Source organism: Cottoperca gobio, chromosome 10 (assembly GCF_900634415.1).
Source record: "Cottoperca gobio chromosome 10, fCotGob3.1, whole genome shotgun sequence".
Classification (NCBI taxonomy): Eukaryota; Metazoa; Chordata; class Actinopteri; order Perciformes; family Bovichtidae; genus Cottoperca; species Cottoperca gobio.
This window is the reverse complement of record NC_041364.1, coordinates 8,307,384-8,325,325: the sequence shown is the minus strand read 5'-3', so window position 1 is coordinate 8,325,325 and position 17,942 is coordinate 8,307,384. Positions and strand designations below refer to the sequence as shown.

Below are 17,942 nucleotides of genomic sequence, written 5' to 3'. Positions count from 1 at the left end.
ATCATGTGCAACATCATGTGGTCATTCATAATAATGTACATTTATTTGACAGCTATACTTCAGATATTACATCAAATAAAACATTAAAATACTGCTTATAACAAATCAATAATGCATAATAATTTAACACCAAGGGCCATGATTCATGATAATTACTTTTACTTTTCAGACAAGTTAATTTTGCTGATAATATTTATTAATATTTTGAATGCAGGACTTTTAAATATACTATTTTTAGAAGTAGTAGTATTTTTTACAGTGTATTATTTATTATTAATTATTATTAAAATTACGCTAATTAGGTTTAGGATCATATTGACCCTTACTGTGTAAAATACACTCAAAACAGTCAAAGAACCAGGTGAAACCAATAAGAACTTCAATTTAGATCACATGAACATTTAGAAAAGTTACATACAATACATTTTTTATTCAACATCCAAAAATCCAACACTATATTCAACAATTCTTTACATAACATTTTTCATCATATTTTAGTTACATTTCAAATTAAGTTTCTTTGCACAGAAAACATACAGAGAGCTTATCAAATATAATGTTTGTTTTAAGTTAAACTATACAACAGTTTATGAAAGTACAGTAGATAGATAGAAGTATATGGATCTCATCATTGTAAACAGACCACTAAAAACAACCTTTATTATTTTGAATGACTTGATTTGTAATGTACAGTATGTACTGGGTTTGACATGTTTACATGACATCTTAAAACTGAAACAAATGTTGGCAGAAAATTAGTTTAGGCCCAATGTTATTATATAAAATACTATTGCAAATTAAAATGCATGTTGTGTTAATCTTAGTAACGATTTGAATTAATCTAGCACATTAAGACTTTCACTCTTTATTGTTTAGAGGCACTTGGTCATGAATGACAGGACACGGATAGAGAAGCACAATTACTTTGTTTTAAAAGTAAAATAAGTTTCTGTGTGTAATTTCATTCCACAAATTAAATGTCATATCCCAAAGATGCTTTAGCAGTAGTTTCAATGAATACATGTGACTTGTCTCAGTTGTTGTAGGTTTTAATCTTATGAATGGTGTAAGGGCTGGAGTCTCGATGTGGCCAAATGTCTCCGTTGGGAAGATCCCTCGTGTGTTCCACTTCACGCTCAACCATCTCGACAGTCAAATTGGAAGGACTGAGGATTTCTGTCGTGCGGTAGGATTGTGTGAGGCGACGGAAAGACGACGTGTCTGAGATGTCATCGTCGAAGAGGTCCTCCATGAGCTCTTTGCGCCGCCTGCGAGAAGCTTTCAGATCCTCCTTCAGGTCAGAAACCAGCTCTTTAACATCCCTCACTAGTGTGGAGCGTATACCAAACAGGCAGAGCAGGAAAACCAGACCAGCACAGATGCCAGAGACAAAGTACAAAGCCACTCGCTCCGGGAAATCTGGAAGAGATCGAGGCATGTGATGATCATGAATCAAACTAAATTCAAAATGTGGCCTAAGACGCAGCAAATTCACAGTTGTCCATCCTGTTAAACATCCTGGCCTTCTGCACCAAACTATTCCTTAAAAGACTATACTGGTGTTCTTTTGACATTTTTCAACCAATTTACTAATAATTGCTTAATAGTTTAAACATAGCTAATTAAAAAAAGCGTTTAAGTTTAGTTTAGTTTCAGTTTAGTTTAGTTTTATAGTTAAAAGAACAAATTTCTTTGAAAAGTCATCTTGGACAGTGCCATTGTGTGCAAATATAAATATTCAAGATTTCAGAGTTGTCTCTGGATCATGATCAAATTATTGCAAAAAATATAATATAATAGTATAGTATAATTCTGCATATTGTTTGTCTTAATGGACATGGATGTTTGAGTTTTCCCACCAGCACCTGAACGCACCATCCAGGAGAATTTAAAGGAAAAAAAAGCAATCCAAGCTTTCAAATGTATTACCGTCTATGATTATGGCACTTTGACAAACAAAAGACTTAAGCATTATGCACACGTATGTGCGGGAGGATTTTAATATACTGTAATAAAAGGGAACAAGAGGCTAAAATTAAGAAAAAAAACATCAATATAAAAAACTAACGTATGATTTTGAAAATGTTCAGCAGTAGTAAAAAGTATTTTGTGCAAGTTCTGTATTACTGCTATAAAAAAAAAATGGAGGTGAGCTGTTCAATACAGACAAGTGGAAAGATATTTTTGATTTGCTCAGTTTGTGCAGAAAGAAGCAAAAGGAACACAAATTGACTTGGACAGGTCGCTACTTCTATTTCTTCCACTATGTCTGTGTCAATTTTGTAAAATTAAAAACACCAGTATGGCCCTTTTTAAATATGATCTACAGAAACAATAAGATATGTACATGCAACCCTATAGCCCCTCGGCCTGAGGTCTTCAGGCATCAGTGCACATACCCAATATTTTTTCAATGATCTCCAGAGAGTTGGTTAAGAGCACGTTTTGAGGCCTGTAGGTGGGGCCAGTGTACCATCCACCTGCAGGTGAGAGGGGTCTGGGCTCAGACGCCAGTCAAAGTCTGCTGCATGCAACACAAACCTGTGAATCTCTCAGTCTTACTCTCACCATGTGTGTAGTCTGAGATCATGAATGGATCCGTTGTCCCTCGACTCACATCTTCCAGAAGATACCGGGGCACTAAATGGAAAATTAAAGATTTGTACATGAAGCCGCAAACATTCAGTCATTTATTTCATTATAACCTCCGGTTTGTAACTCACCACAAGTGAAGGACACTCGCAGGTGTTTCCTGGTGCCGGCGAAGCAGGGGTCCCCGAAGGTTTGAGTGTCGGCCACTACTGAGCAGATCGCTCTGCTGTGACACCTGCGTGACACTTTCCTCAGAGCCGTAGGTGACAAACACTCTGGAATCAATTAAGTTTAGTAAAATTAATAACTGTAATGAGTTCATAATAAGAAATCAGTTTATTATGAACGTTAGATTCTGGTTTCAAATCTCAGCTCTAATGTATACTAATAAATGAATGAGTGATTTTCCTTTTTTCCTGTTGCCTTGTCAGCGTTAAATTGACATTTTGACGACCGTTTTTTATAACTTTTGATATACATATGTATGTAATTGATACTGTCTCACGTTTCTTCCTATGATGTGTTATTTTATAGTGGAGATGTTTTTCTCTGTGTTTTATTGTTTCCTTTTCCCTGATACAAATACATTAAATAAACTAAACTAAACTAATAGGGCACACCAATTATTCCCCACTTGTGTCTATAGAACTGATATTTGTTCCACTAGATGACAATTTCGCGCCCTGTTTCAGACCCATGTCAGTGTGTGATCCAGGTTCCTGAGGACAGTGAGGACTGCCATGCAGCAGGTGTCCAAACGTGGCCGAGTAGATTGCGAGGACAGTCTCGTTTTTACACATCAGCCTCAGGCGCTCATTCTCACACACCAGCCTTGTGCGGTGGTGCTCTGAAAAACAGATGACATGTACACATGAGCATAGAAAGGAGTATTTTCATGAACATTTTAGCTTTTAGATCTTGTGTTCCCGCTTAGCTTCCTTCACTTTATGTTTGACAGGTGGTCAAGGTGCGATACTTTAGGTTCATCCAAGCTCTGTCAATTGGAAAATGTGACTAGATAAGAGAAGAGAAGTGATTGACATGTTGGCACCCTGACCACTACTGTTCTAGTTGTACGATTGTCCACATATTAAATATAGGACCATAGAGACATACCTGGTCTGCACTTGTAGTAGACTAGAAGGTACTTGCTGGTGAGAGGACAGGGGTCCTGCCCAAACACTGGACTGAAGACAGGGATGTGACAGGACCGCCGATCCTGACACTCTGACAGCACTTTCTACAAGGACATGTAACACGTGACTAAAGTAATCTGCTGTGTGAGTCAGGAGAGCATTTTATTAAAACGTAGACTGAATTGTCTCACTGTGGATTAACATACCTCGGTAGCAATTTGGGAAGTGCATTCGTTATCCTCCTCTGCAGTTGTGTTTGCGTTTGCAGAGGGACACAAATGCTGGTTAGGAACACGTCGTCCGTAGAAAGCAGAGAGGACGGCCACAGACGTCCTGGAGGGACACTTGATGATCAGCGTTTCTCCTTCACAAGCATGAGCCGTGTGGTTCTTCAGGATGGTGTAAAGATATTCTAAAAGAGAACACAAGGTGATGATGATTTCCCTTTTATCCACTCGTGGTAGATTTTACAAAAGTTAGTTAGCAGTTATCTTCTAAGACCTGGCATTTCATTTGTGTCCTGACACTGAGGCTTTTATTTTAAACACCATGTTTGCAGTTTATTTGAGTCCTGATGTTCTATGAGAAGCACATCCTGGGCTTTTTAGTGAGGAAGAGAGCCCGGCAGCAGAGCAGGTTGTAAAATGTGATTGACCCGATGTCCACTGCAAGGGACATGTTATATTGGTCATAATAGCATGCACATTTATTATTAAGATATATAATAATTATTGAGGAAGAAATCTTTGTGATATATTCATTACATCCCAATTACTTAGATATTAAAAACCTTTTTTCTTCCAGGTCTCAGGAGGGGACAGGTGGAAACACAGTGGTTTAATATGTCACTTTCATCTCATTTAAATATATAAATGACTATAACTCTGTTTCAGATTTTCTTTTTTACTAAGAAGGCAATTGTTTACCCTTCCTAACAAAGACATGACTGTTGACTCAGTTGTTATTACTGAATAAATCTCTATTTAGAAGATATTTTTCTTTTACTTTGTGACTTATTAGATGCTTTCTTTAGGCCCTGCAGCTCGGCCATGCTTGTCGACTGGGTGGGTGGCAGTACCAGGCACTTACTCACAATGAACTATTATTAGGCCTCTTGGAGCCTTCAGCCGCACAAAAAATGTCAGATAGAGAGATACACTGCAGTGCTCACAATAGATTTGTCTGAGAGTCTTTGACTTTGTCTGAACATATCAATGTTACCAGAATGCCATCCATCATATTCATCCATCCAGGAGTCAAAGTGTAGTTTAATTAATGCTTTGGGAGTATCTATTCTGAGAAGATCTGTCCAGCAGCCTCTTCACCCTGATTCTGGTCTTTCACCATGAGTTGCACCAGCTGTTTAGAAAGCAGGATGTGCAGATACAATTATGGGATGCTTAATGTCTCTCAGAAGCTTCCTTTACAGTCACAGTTCAAAGGTCAGAATTTGGACATTCTCCAGAAAAAACAATTAGTTTTTGACATAAAAAACAAAACACTTACGAGAGAAATCGGGAGCCAAATGTGCGGTGCGGATCTTCAGAGCCAAAAGAAGAGATAAGAAGAAGCAGTAAGTCCATGGCACTGTCATTGTGCATGTCCTGCACGACAGACCTCTGGGTTTTGTTGGAATGAATTGTTGTGCTATTGACTGCCTGAGAGAGAGCGGTCAGTAGGTCAATGATGCCATTGTCTTTGCAAGAAACAGCCGCCCCCCTTTAGAAAGAAAGAAATAAAAAAGCACAGCTGAATGCAGTTGATATCTAAGATTTAATCTGTTTCATAATCACCCGGTAGACAAAGGAGAATTAGGTAATGTGAATGAAAGTAACTCCCTCACACTGTCAGCAGTAAGTTTATTAAAAAGGCAATATTTCTTAATACGAGATTCTGTGATGTGACTTATTTTAAAAACTGCGTTTATTATGTTTAGGTTTGAGAACGTGTTGATCTCGTGCCACCGGTGACGCTCCTGTGGTTCGTATTAGAGGGTAAGAACAAACCACCTTTGTGGTCTGATGGGTTGAATGACTTGTTTGTCAAAAACGTTGCTTTTTCTATATAGAAATGACAAAAGACAGACACGTTCAATTCATTACTGACCTGCAGACGCTCACTGGCATGTTAATATTTAGTTTGGACTATAAGACTTTGACTTAAATAATAAACAAGTCTCTAATTAGAAGCTCTTTTTTTAACTTTGTGACTCATTAGATGCTTTTTTTAAGCCCTGCAGCTCGGCCATGCTTGTCGACTGGGTGGTGTCTAAGTCACTGCAGGGTCTAGCTGTGTGTGTGTGTGTGTGTGTGTGTGTGTGTGTGTGTGTGTGTGTGTGTGTGTGTGTGTGTGTGTGTCTGTGTGTGTGTGTGTGTGTGTGTGTGTGATGGCAAAATCCAGACTCATTCTCTTGGCCTGGGTTGTCAACAGTGAGGGTTTCTGTTTATGGAGATAAGGCACTTTGTTTCCAGGAGGTTCACTTCCAGCTGCTGTGTGTGTGTGTGTGTGTGTGTCCAGTGGAGAAATGTGTATCTCTCGGGCCTTTCCTATCTTTTTGTCTGTGTAAGAGGGAGTTAAAGGTCATTAACAAGTTTTTTCCAGAAACACTCAGGAAGTCTCTCCTGTTAAATGTCCTCTGAATCAGTTGTTTGCAGTTTACTATAAAAGCTGTGACTAAATTAAATGTCCTGTCTTACTCCACCCTGTGTGTGTGACAGCTGTTGTCATACCAACCAAACACTGACGCATAATACAGGAGAAGTCATTCACGAGCGCTGGCTGTGACATTACCAGCGACTGCGGACGCTTGTGATGGTGCTTCAAAATTAATTTCTGAATAGCACTCCAGTCATTTATCACACAAGCTCCAATAAACACTCCCTCCATAGCAGCGGAGTAATGATGGAGGCTGGGGAGGGTTTTTTTTAATCGTGCGCGTAAGTAAGAGTGGCACTCCCACCTTATACTCCAGTGAATTCCTTTCACCTCCCATAGGAAGTGTCAATAAAGTGAATAATTATTCCCTAAAACAGGAGTGGTGGTACCAGCGTGTGGAAAGGGAGATTATCTTTCAGACATTTGAAAAATCTCAGGCCATAAACCTCCCTGACTGTGGATATTTAATAGAAAAGAGGAGGATGCTTTCTTTCTTTCAACAACGTTCTCTGCCTGTGTTACATTTCCTGTGACGGTTGAGTGTTATTCATAACATTTCCAGGATTTGTTTGGAAATTGAATGTGATCAGATTGCTTTTAATGGCACGGAGCCACGTAAAACAAAGCCCACAGAGCTTTTGTGTCTTGTATCTTATTTTTTTAATTCCTTGTGTTACATTGTATAATTCTGCCCATGGTGTAAGTCTAAACCACAGCCAGGGGATTTTGTCGTAATCATTTCCCCTTTCCTATTTACTGTAAGTGATAGTATTTCAAGAAACAGAGGTACTGAACGGAGCCCTCAACCCCTTACTTACAAACTCCCTGAGGAATTGTGATCCATGAGATTAAAGTTAACGATCTAATAATGTCTACCAAGACAGCTTTAAAATGCCCACAACACTGAGGGGAATCCCTTCACCATGATGCATGACTGGAAATACCCCGTCTTAGTTTAAAAGAATGGTGACAAAACCCAACTTGACCTTTTTCCGTGGGTACAAAAGTAGTAAACATTATACGATTAACAAAATATACATTACAGATGTTTGTGTGAAAGTAAAAGGAGCAATACCACAATGTAAAACTACAACGAGTAGAAGTCCTGCATTACAAATATTGACGTAATATCAATAAATTGACAAATAAAAGTAATCACTATGCAGAATTAGGGATTTCAATGTTATATTATTTTTTGAAAGCAGCTTTTAATGTTGTAACTGGTCATATTGAAGCTAATTTAACTCTCCATATGAAGTACTCAGTAAAAAGGGAAACACAACTGCTGATGGTGTAAAGAAACATAAGTATAAAACAAAAGACAATAAATACAGTAGTATTACTACCGCAGTAAACTGATGCATGATTAGTTGTGCTTCTTAGATAAAGTGCAATGAATTATAATACATTTAAGGAAGTGCATCATTTGTAAATATGAAAGAGGTAAAAATTAGTAAATTGGTCAAATGTTTCTTTAACGTAATTTATAACAAATAAATGGCACAGAATAAAAAGTACAATATTTTTATTTAAGTATAACATAGTTAATTACTTAAGCATGGTATTTGAAGTAGCTGTACTTACTCTATTCTACCTTCTTCATTTATTATTTATTTATTCAGCTATACATTACGACTTTTAAACAGTTTTTTTCAGGTATCTTTTACATTCTTGTAGCCAAAACAAACATATTGTAAATGATTCAGTCAAACAGATGTGAGACTGGGGGCTACTGTCTGCCTTCAGAGGGACACTACAGGTGAATTATGTAAACATGTAAACTAATAGATACCACCATGAAACTTCACCAGTTGATTACTTACATTAAGAAAAAAACACTTAAATATGTATTTTAGATGCCTTAGAAAATAATTATTACATGATTATGTGTGTTTCTGTTTCCCTCAACACACAGTGAGTGCTCTGTATGAGCTTCCTGTGGAAGGTGCTCCTAATCTATTATTCCCTTCATATCTCACAGGGTTGGAACGTGAGCGAGCCCAAATTAATAGTCTGAATTTGTGTGTTGTGAGTCGCATGCTGTTATCGGTTCCTGTATATTACAATAAGCAAAGGATCCTATTTTAAGCTCATGGATGTTGGCTTTGGGTATATAGTGTAAGAGTGAGTACCCCGCCCATCTCTCTGGATCCTCCCTCTCCCCTGACTACTAAAGTATGTTCAGAGCGATAGCCTCCAAGTTGCCCTCAGACAAAACACACTCAGTCAGGAGGTGTTACACTTTCTCCTCACGTCCACGACGCAGAGACACTTGAAACCAGAGCAGCACTTCTTCACTGTTATCAGATTTCTCTCTCTCTCCAGTGCTGCGGGTGGATTTCTGGGGTGCATAAGGAGAAGTTTTGACTGTAAGAAAGGAATTAAGTTCATTCAACTTTTTTTGGACGACATGGCACTTCGACAGAACTCTGAGAAGGAGCCAAGCATCGAGTTGTTTATTAAGGTCAGTCATTTCTTTTCAGTTTCACTAATTACGTGAGGGGAGAAGTTTGCTCCAACATGTGAGGGAAAGTCAATTACACCTGAATTCACTGTCAAAAGATCGTGTTGTGTATAGTTCAATTCGACATGTGATTCCTCCTAATGTAACTGTTTCATATCCTCTCTTTTCCCAAACCTTTTATTTGAAAGTCCCATTGAGATAAAAAATTAAATTCAAGGCTTAACTTGGCCAAGACAGGCAGCAGCATAAATACAAATACATAGTTACAGACAGAAAACTCAAAAGGAACAGGCACAGGGAACTCTCATTTTAAAAGATACTTTTTCAAAGATTCAGTTCTGTTAAATTAAAAAACAATAACCTCTTGAGGAATCTGCCAGTATGTCTTTCATTTATGATTTAAAAGCATTTAACTAGATCTATTCATTGAGTTTTAAGTCTCTCTGCAACATATTCCATGCTGAGGATGCAGAAAACACAAATAAAGACAGGATTTGCTGCTCACGTATCAGTGTTGTAAAAGGAAAGAGATCTGCAGTATGTTGTGTGATCAATCAGAGGAAAACTCTCATTTTGATAGGTGCCACCTACAGATGCTGAGGTGTTTGTATCCTTGCTGAGGGTCACAGTACTTATACGTTTTTATCGGTGAACTCTGACCACAGATAGACAGCCCGCCTTATCATCACACACCCAGACAGAGCTGAGGGGGACGGGGGACGGGCCCCAGCCTGAACCAGGCGCACCCTACTTTACTTACGCACACATTCAGATATAGTCCTCTATATGGACAAAAGCGTCAGCTAAATGAACTGTAATGTAATGTAATATCAAGAAGAGGTCACATAAACAAATCATTTCTCATCTCATGTTGTTGCTTGATAGCCAAACATTAACATACATCCAAATCTCTTCATTCTACCTGTGCACAAATGTGTTTTTGTTCAAGGCATCTGTGTAGAGACAGCGTATCTTCTGATAAATATAACAAGGTCAAGTGAAGCTCAAAAACAATTCAAGACAGTACGATATGCTGTGGTAGTCAGTACATTATGTCTCTTTGTAAATTAAACATTCAACACTCGGTCTCGCAAAGACCTTTTTAAAACGTTTTTGAATTTCTTCCTTTAGTGTATTGGCGAATAAAATACAAAGTACACAAACAGAGAAAAAATACAATATAAAATATTTTTTAACTGCTATTTAAAAAAACAAAAGAGAGAAAATGTAACAGTAAAATTAAAGAAGGCAGGAATGTGCAAGAATATATTTCAGAGGATGTGCAAAGGTTCAATGAGAAAATATCTCTCTGATATCTGTATGCTAAGATAACCAGGCTGCTGGCTGCATTCATATTTACAATACAAACTGAGTGGTCTTAATCTTCTAATCTAACTTCTGCCAAGAAAATAATTTTTCTAAAATGTCAAACTATTCCTTCGACATCAAGAGGGAAGAGAGAACATGTTAGCGTCTGTTGTTTGCGCTACAACACAATGTCTGCTTTTCCCTCCATGGAGGAAAGACAGACACGCCTTTCTTTCATTTCCAAAATCACTTGTTTATCAGCGGAGAGAGGAGAAGAGATATTGGGATTGCTTCGCTGGCTTCAGCAGGACATTTGTGGTTCATGTGGTCTTCAATTAAACATCTATTTCTTTATGTTTTTCAGGCTGGACATGATGGGGAGAACGTGGGGAACTGCCCTTTCTGTCAGAGGCTCTTCATGGTTTTGTGGCTGAAAGGAGTGAAGTTTACAGTGACCACTGTTGACATGAGGAAGTAAGTCCCCCCTACCCCCCCCCCCCTCCTCCGTCAAAAACACTTCCTGAGCATCTGGTCATGGGGACTTTCACACAGAACTCTATTAAGAAGCAAATGGGAGGGAGAAATTGAGACTAATCACTTCTCACTTATCAATAGGTGTGTTTCTCACACAGAGGTGAGAGCCGACGTGTACAAAGAGCTCTGTGTCGCTGTCAAACAAACACCTTCTTTAATTAAAGCTTTATTGTGTGAATTTCTCAGGGTCGTTACCAGTGAGCAAATAAGATCAGGAAACTTTGAAAGGGGGCTGATAGTTTGAATGATTCATAACACACACATACACACACCAGGTCTTTTGAACAGCGGACCACTCCCAGCGCTGTGTGTTTTTATAACTCAACAAACAGCCGATGTTGAAATAACTAATCCACAGAGCCACATTTGGTTCCGACAGCCTCGATAACCGACACACTCGCAGTTTCGACGTGCTTGATAACAGTCTGAATGAATGAACTGAATGAATTCATCTATAAGTCATATGCCTCCCCCTCCCTGCCCTACTTCCTTCCTCTAAATACTTTTTTTTGCTAATATTATTTTCATATAAGCAGCCCTTAGCTGCTTCCAAGTTTAAAATGCATGACGAAGAAAAAGAAGTTAATATGGGCAATACAGAATATCTTTGGTTACAGAATTGACAATATTGCATCTCATTTGTTGTTGCAAGATAAATATCTATTTTGGATATTATTAGCAGCCAGCAAGAAAGCTGTAACACGAAAATGGTCATAGAGCGAACCTCCAACAAAGACTAACTGGATACATATTGTGACTCATATTAAAAGTATAAATCTACAGGTTGATCAATTCTTGAAATACACAAATATGTATTTTGTTTGTGTATGAACTGGCATGTATTTCTATTAGTATGACATTTGTATGACCAGCCGTTTGCTTTGTTGTGTGTTCATGCTTCTTCAAAAAACAAATGGTATTAAATAATTAAAGTCTGGAAGAAAACAAAAAAGACACACAGGGATATGACAGGCTGCCTATTTTTATATATATAAATATAATTTACCCATACATTATGGGTAATGCTGTGTGTATGTGTGTGTATGACCGCCCGATCGTACATTACATTATATATTCAGTAACACAGGAGAGGACAGGCCGGTGACTCACCTAATACAGTTTGATGACGTAGTTATAATTAAACTAAAATCCACCTTTTCTCAACCGTTTCTTCCATATTCCCTACTTATCTTACTGATGTCTTCCATGTATGCCTTTCACTACAGTGTTGACAGTACCCACCAATTGTTTACTTCTTGATTGTCTAGCTATATACGAAAGAGAAAGAATAAAGAACCAAAATAATGATAAGAAAGATAGCAAAAACGAAAAAACACAGATGGTACTCTTCCCCGTGATGGCTTTTTTATATTTCCATGCATGCTCTGTTGCATGTTTGAATATTCAGTGTTTTAAAATACCAGAAAGTATTCCTCTCCACGCCCTTTCCTTTTAATATAGAATAATCCCTTTTAAACTTCTTACTGTGCTTAGAAATGTTCTAAAACTTTCTCCGTCCTCTCTTCAGGAAGCCGGCTGAGCTCAAAGACTTGGCCCCCGGGACCAACCCTCCTTTCCTCCTCTACAACGGCACCCTCAAAACAGACTTCATCAAAATCGAGGAGTTCCTTGAACAAACAGTGGCCCCTCCCAGGTATTAATTAACTTAATCATTACACAAATATTAATCACGTGTGCTTCCAATCAAGCAGGTTCACTCCCACTCTTCTCTCCCACGCAGGTATCCTCATCTCAGCCCGCTAAACAAAGAGTCCTTTGACGTGGGCGCTGACGTTTTTGCAAAGTTCTCTGCTTTCATCAAGAACAGTCCCAATAACACCTGTACGTAAATACAACATACAATATTTACAACATCTGTTGTAAATAAACAAACATGTAGCAGCTCATAATGTTTTAACTTATTCTTAGATAAGGCTCGCAGAATCTATAACCTCTTTTAAATTACTTCTTAAAACCCATTGCTTGCTTTTAATGTGATGTTGTCTTTTTATTGCTTTTAATATATTTTTTATATGATTTCCATATAAATTAAAGTTATTATTACTACTGTTATTATTATTATTATTATTATTATTATTATTATTATTATTATTATTATTATTATTATTATTATTATTATTATTATTATTATTATTATTATTACCTATATGAATGTGAGATAAAATGCTTGTAAAATAGATTTTATCTACAAAATATATGATCAGACTCTGAACAATTATGATTTCTTTAATAGACTTAACTGACCAACATATCTCTGTGTTTCTGACCCTCCAGTCCATGAGAAAAACCTGCTGCGGGAGTTCAAGCGCCTCGACAACTACCTGAACTCGCCACTCCCCGAGGAGATCGACCACAACTCCACAGAAACCATCGGCGTCTCCAAGAGGAAGTTTCTGGATGGCGACCGCCTCACCTTGGCTGACTGCAACCTGCTGCCCAAACTGCACGTTATCAGGGTGAGACGTCCGATGTGTTTTCAATTTGTGGTAATCGCTGGTTTATGGCGATTATTTTCATTATCGATTAATCTGCCGATTATTTTCTCGGTTAATCGTTTGGTCTATAAAATGAGAAAAATATCCACCCCTTTGTGACCCTTTGGAGGGGGCCAAACCCTTATGTTCTGTTATGTTCATTTTATTTCACTTTTTTTGGCTTTAATTCAACTGCGAGAGACAAATATATATATATATATATATATATATATATATATATATATATATATATATATATATATATATATATAAATATATATTTCTTTAATCCACTACATTTATATGAAGCTTAGAGTTATTTAACAGATTAGGATTTTAGAAACCTACAATGACCATAATAAATGAGTCATTGTAGTATATTAAAGAGTATAACAAAGTATTTTTAAATGAAAATGATCTGAGTGCTTCTTTGATCTTTATGTACTTGGTGTTCTCTATAATTTAGATCTTCCTTTCCATCTGTTTCAGATTGCTGCCAAGAAGTACTGCGACTTTGACATCCCCCCAGAGTTCACAGGTGTGTGGCGATACCTTCGAAACGCCAACGAGAGAGAGGAGTTCAAACAGACGTGTCCAGCCGACATTGAAATTGAAAAGGCTTACTTAAGTGTGGCCAACAAGAGGAAATAAAACCTTTGATTCTCTGTAGCAATATCCTGTTTCCACATGATGGTGATCTAGAAGGCGCTACAACCTACAAGAATAAACTGTGGCCATAAATCAGACACTATTCCACCTTAAAGCGTCTTTGAGGTTTTAGAAAAGCGCGATACAAATCTAATGTATTATTAAAAACCTTCACCTTGTTGACTTTGGGACACGCTGACGCAAAATGTTTTGTTGGTTGTATCCATAGTCACTCGCAGACAGATCTTTATGACACGTTGAAAAGGTCAAATGTGCAATTGAATCTTTTGTTTATAGTGTAAATAGATATTTTTTCACCCTTTTTATGATCAAAACACCCTCTTTAACAAATATATATGATTGTGTTAGTGTGAGCAGAAGTTAATTTTATGCAAATCATGAAATAGTTTTTTGTATCTGATATGATTCTCACTGTCACACTAATAAAAGAAATCTAATTTATTTGTCATAATCTTGATGTTTGTGTGCTGACGAGTACTATAATGCTCCCTTCTTTAGGTCTCATACAGTAAATATAATAATTGTAATATCACAACCAGGAGCAGGTCACATTAACGGCATTTCTGATATTCAAGTTTATTTTCAGCCACAAATAAAAAAGCATTTACAGCTTCCAAAATAGATTTTCTGTTCATCCGGTGTAGACGGTGAATATACTGGTTGGTGGGAAACAAAAATGGCGATAGAGAGTGAAGGTGTTGCCAACCAGGCCGTTCCAAAATCACACCAAACGTCCTGCAGCTGCGCGGCTCTAGTTGGTGACACAGTATTTCCAGAAACATGCTGTCGGGGCATCAGAGAGTGCAAGAGTTAGGTACAAAGCCAAATGTGATCCAATCTACGTTATTCATTCCATCTGCATCTGATTTTGTTTTTCTGTCTTAAAGTTTATTTAATTAAAAACATTTCACACAACAACACAATCGCCTACACAACGTCAGACAGAGTAATAACAGCACTAACATGACATGTAAAGTAAATGTGTCCGATGTTTGTCACTGTTCATTTGTCCACTCGTAGTCCTTAATAGATGAATGTTTACATAGTGTCCCAACTAAAATAAAATAAAACTTAATATTCTTTTAATATTTACCAAATATTGTCAATCTGTTCTTCCATATGGCAATTTTACTACTGGTACTTCTGTATGTTTTCTATGCTAAAGTTACTTTATGCCCCCCCTTTTTAGGATTCATTAGCAGTATATAAACATTTAATATACGGTTTATTCATGTGTTTATCAACCACTATAACTCTTTAAGTGGAGGCTCATGTAGAAACAGGTAACAATATAGTAAAGCACAGTTGCAATAATATAAAATATGCCTTCATGTGTCTTCAAATGTCTTTGCTTATATCTTCTTACAACTATATTACAGTGTGTTAGAATCAATTTAGTAAATAATTATATATGTTTATAAATGCTAAATCAGGGGCTTAAAGTAAAGTGGTACCCTTTATATTTGAAGAAGTGGAAAAAGAACGTCCTTCTGGTTAGATCATTGCATTGTAATAACATCAGCTGAGACATCATGCTGGGACTGAATTAGGATTAGAAATTAGGCTAGTAAAATCAGTTTCATCTTTTAAATCCATTCTAAAAACACACTTCATTATGTACTTTTAAGTTTTGTTAGCTTTTGATGTATTCTTCATTGTATCTCTGTTTGTGGTGTTTTGAGTTTATTTATTTTATTCTTAGAATTATTATTGTTGCTGCGTTTTGGTTTTATTGTCTGTAAAGCTCTTTGAAAAGCATTGTTTTTAGAAAAAGTGTTACACAAATAAAGGTTATTATTATTATAAATGAAGCCGTTGTGAAAGACTGCAAATAAAGATTAGGCGTGGTGTGTGCTCGATAGTAAATAATAAGAGTCACTCACTTCTTTTGTTTGTTTTTGGCAAGTTCTGCTCTGATCTGAGAAAACCCTGAGAGCGAAGCTTGTCAGCCGCCGCCAGCTTCAAGACGACTTCTCTGAGGTCCTCCACCTAAAAACAAGAATACAAAACATGATGAAAGTGAAGCAGATGATATGTTGTGCACTCATCTACAGCAAGAGCTTTAACTGTCCCTCATTTTAGCCCGTGTGCATTGGCTTCCAGTTCATTTTACAATGAATCCTGCAGATCCTGCAACAAAACTCTGCATACATCCCTTTATGCAGATTTAAGATTTATTGTTTTCAGAGCCACCAAACTTGTGAAATTCATCTTGCTGCCTCAGCAACTTCCTTTAAATCTATACGGTTTCACTTTTAATTTCTCCTTTCAATTGCGTTACATTATACAGTGCTTTATTATTACTTTCTTAAAATAGTGTACAGAGACGTAGATTAAGAGCCTTACCATGTTCACATATTTATCTTGTTGTGCTGAATCTTTAGCACCTTAAAAAAAACATTAAAATAGAAGGTCAAAAAATCATTATATCAAATACTTAGTACACTAATCATACACATATGATTAGTGTACTGTATATAGATGTATCTGCATATTATTTGTATTATTGTTTACCTTTATTCCAGGACTCTCTCCCTCCATTGTGCTGCATCAGTAGAGGATAGAGATTATTCACCTCTCTCTGCTCCCCCTCAGCAGTGTTGGATCCATCCTCCACCTCTGACACTAATTTCTGAATGAAATCTGTTGGTAAAAAAAAAAAATCATCCTACCTTTGTGACAATAAGATCCCTGCAGTGAGTTAAGCAAAATAACTTTCTTTTTTAAAATCATATCTTGAGGAGCAAAAATGAGAAAGGATCAAATAAAAATAAGATAAAACTTCATTCACCACGAAGGGAAATTTGGAAAGAGGAGTTTGGTTGAATTTATGTATGTTATTGAATAAACTGTGTTTCATCATTAAGGTGTAAGCTGTAACAACTCAAATGTCTCATACAAATGCAGTAAAACAGACGAGCAGAGTAAGTAATGCTGCTCAAAACCAAAGGTCAAATTGACCTAAAGCAGTGCAACATTTTCAGTACGGTTAAAGAATATAAAAAGAGTCTTACCTGTCTGTGGCTCCAGGTTGGTGTCGGGGTACAGAGGTAGAGCATGTGTCCGTCTTGCAGAACAAACCACAGCTACGAGGTAAAACACAGCTACAGAAATCATGGTGCCTCTATCTTTAGATGGCCAGATCTGGACTATAACTCTGCTCGGAAAAGAACTTCACTTATATATCTTCAGTGGCCATCCATCACAACCTGATCAATACATTATCATCACACCCAGTCTCCTTCTTAATGGTTTTGACGCGATGGATCAGGCGTCACAGACGCAATTTAGGGGACCCTGTCAATTGAGCCGGAGCCTATCTGTGCTTGTACAGAGAGGCCTAACAAATGTTTACTCTGCAGCAGTAATCAGCGGCTGTCCAGAGCTCTGATGCTTTATGTCTGACACCATTTCTGTGTGATGGGCTGCTCAAACATATCATTGCTCATGTCTCAGGTACACAGCTGGTGGAAATATGTCACCGCAGGTTTCTACGTCATTTTGTGTTGAATGACTAACATTTCTGAAACAGTTGATTATGACTTTCTGATGAAGCAAATAAGTCACATTTTGGTACATGTGATGTCTAAAGTTAAACAGTTATATGCTTTGTTCTTGTGCCATGCTTGTAGAATAATAATATAATAAGCTTTAAGTTTATTTCTCTTTATATTTCTGTTTTCAGTTCTACATGTTGATATAAGCATATGCCTTTTATGTTTTCTGCAGGCTTCATTGTACACTGATGCTTATAAGTTGCACTTTTAGGCCCAAATAAATCAAAAATACTGGCACAGAGTAAGATTTGTGTGAAAAATAAGGATCCAAAAGGTTTATTTGTCAACTGCTCCTAAGGCTATTTATTGATTTTCTTCCTTCTTTTTTAAATGTGTTGCATTTTTAGCTACAGCTCTTGTATGAACAATGGTCTCTAAAGAAAGTGTATTATTATTATTATTATTATTATTATTATTATTATTATTATTGTTATTATTATTATTATTATTATTATTATTATTATTATTATTGCTCTTTACATAGATTCCATTTTTCATTCATCCTCAATAAAATAATCTAAAGAAATAAAAA

At 36.9% G+C, this 17,942-nt stretch overlaps 2 protein-coding genes across 2 annotated transcripts; one reads left to right on the top strand and one right to left on the bottom strand.

The window, feature by feature from the left end:
- Nucleotides 1-76: 76 nt before the first annotated feature.
- On the bottom strand, nucleotides 77-5,329 carry LOC115014746 (protein eva-1 homolog C). The gene is given in 9 exon segments (XM_029441802.1): nucleotides 77-1,419; nucleotides 2,400-2,480; nucleotides 2,569-2,640; nucleotides 2,724-2,867; nucleotides 3,287-3,439; nucleotides 3,709-3,832; nucleotides 3,935-4,140; nucleotides 5,235-5,305; nucleotides 5,307-5,329. Coding segments are annotated over 9 exon segments (1,260 nt in total). The 3' UTR covers nucleotides 77-1,033.
- Nucleotides 5,330-8,572: 3,243 nt separating this feature from the next.
- clic2 (chloride intracellular channel 2) lies at nucleotides 8,573-14,304 on the top strand. Its single transcript, XM_029441804.1, has 6 exons — nucleotides 8,573-8,847; nucleotides 10,520-10,629; nucleotides 12,218-12,343; nucleotides 12,431-12,531; nucleotides 12,985-13,166; nucleotides 13,674-14,304. The coding sequence occupies exons 1-6, from the start codon at nucleotides 8,794-8,796 to the stop codon at nucleotides 13,833-13,835; spliced, it is 735 nt and encodes a 244-aa protein (XP_029297664.1). The 5' UTR covers nucleotides 8,573-8,793; the 3' UTR covers nucleotides 13,836-14,304.
- Nucleotides 14,305-17,942: the final 3,638 nt, after the last annotated feature.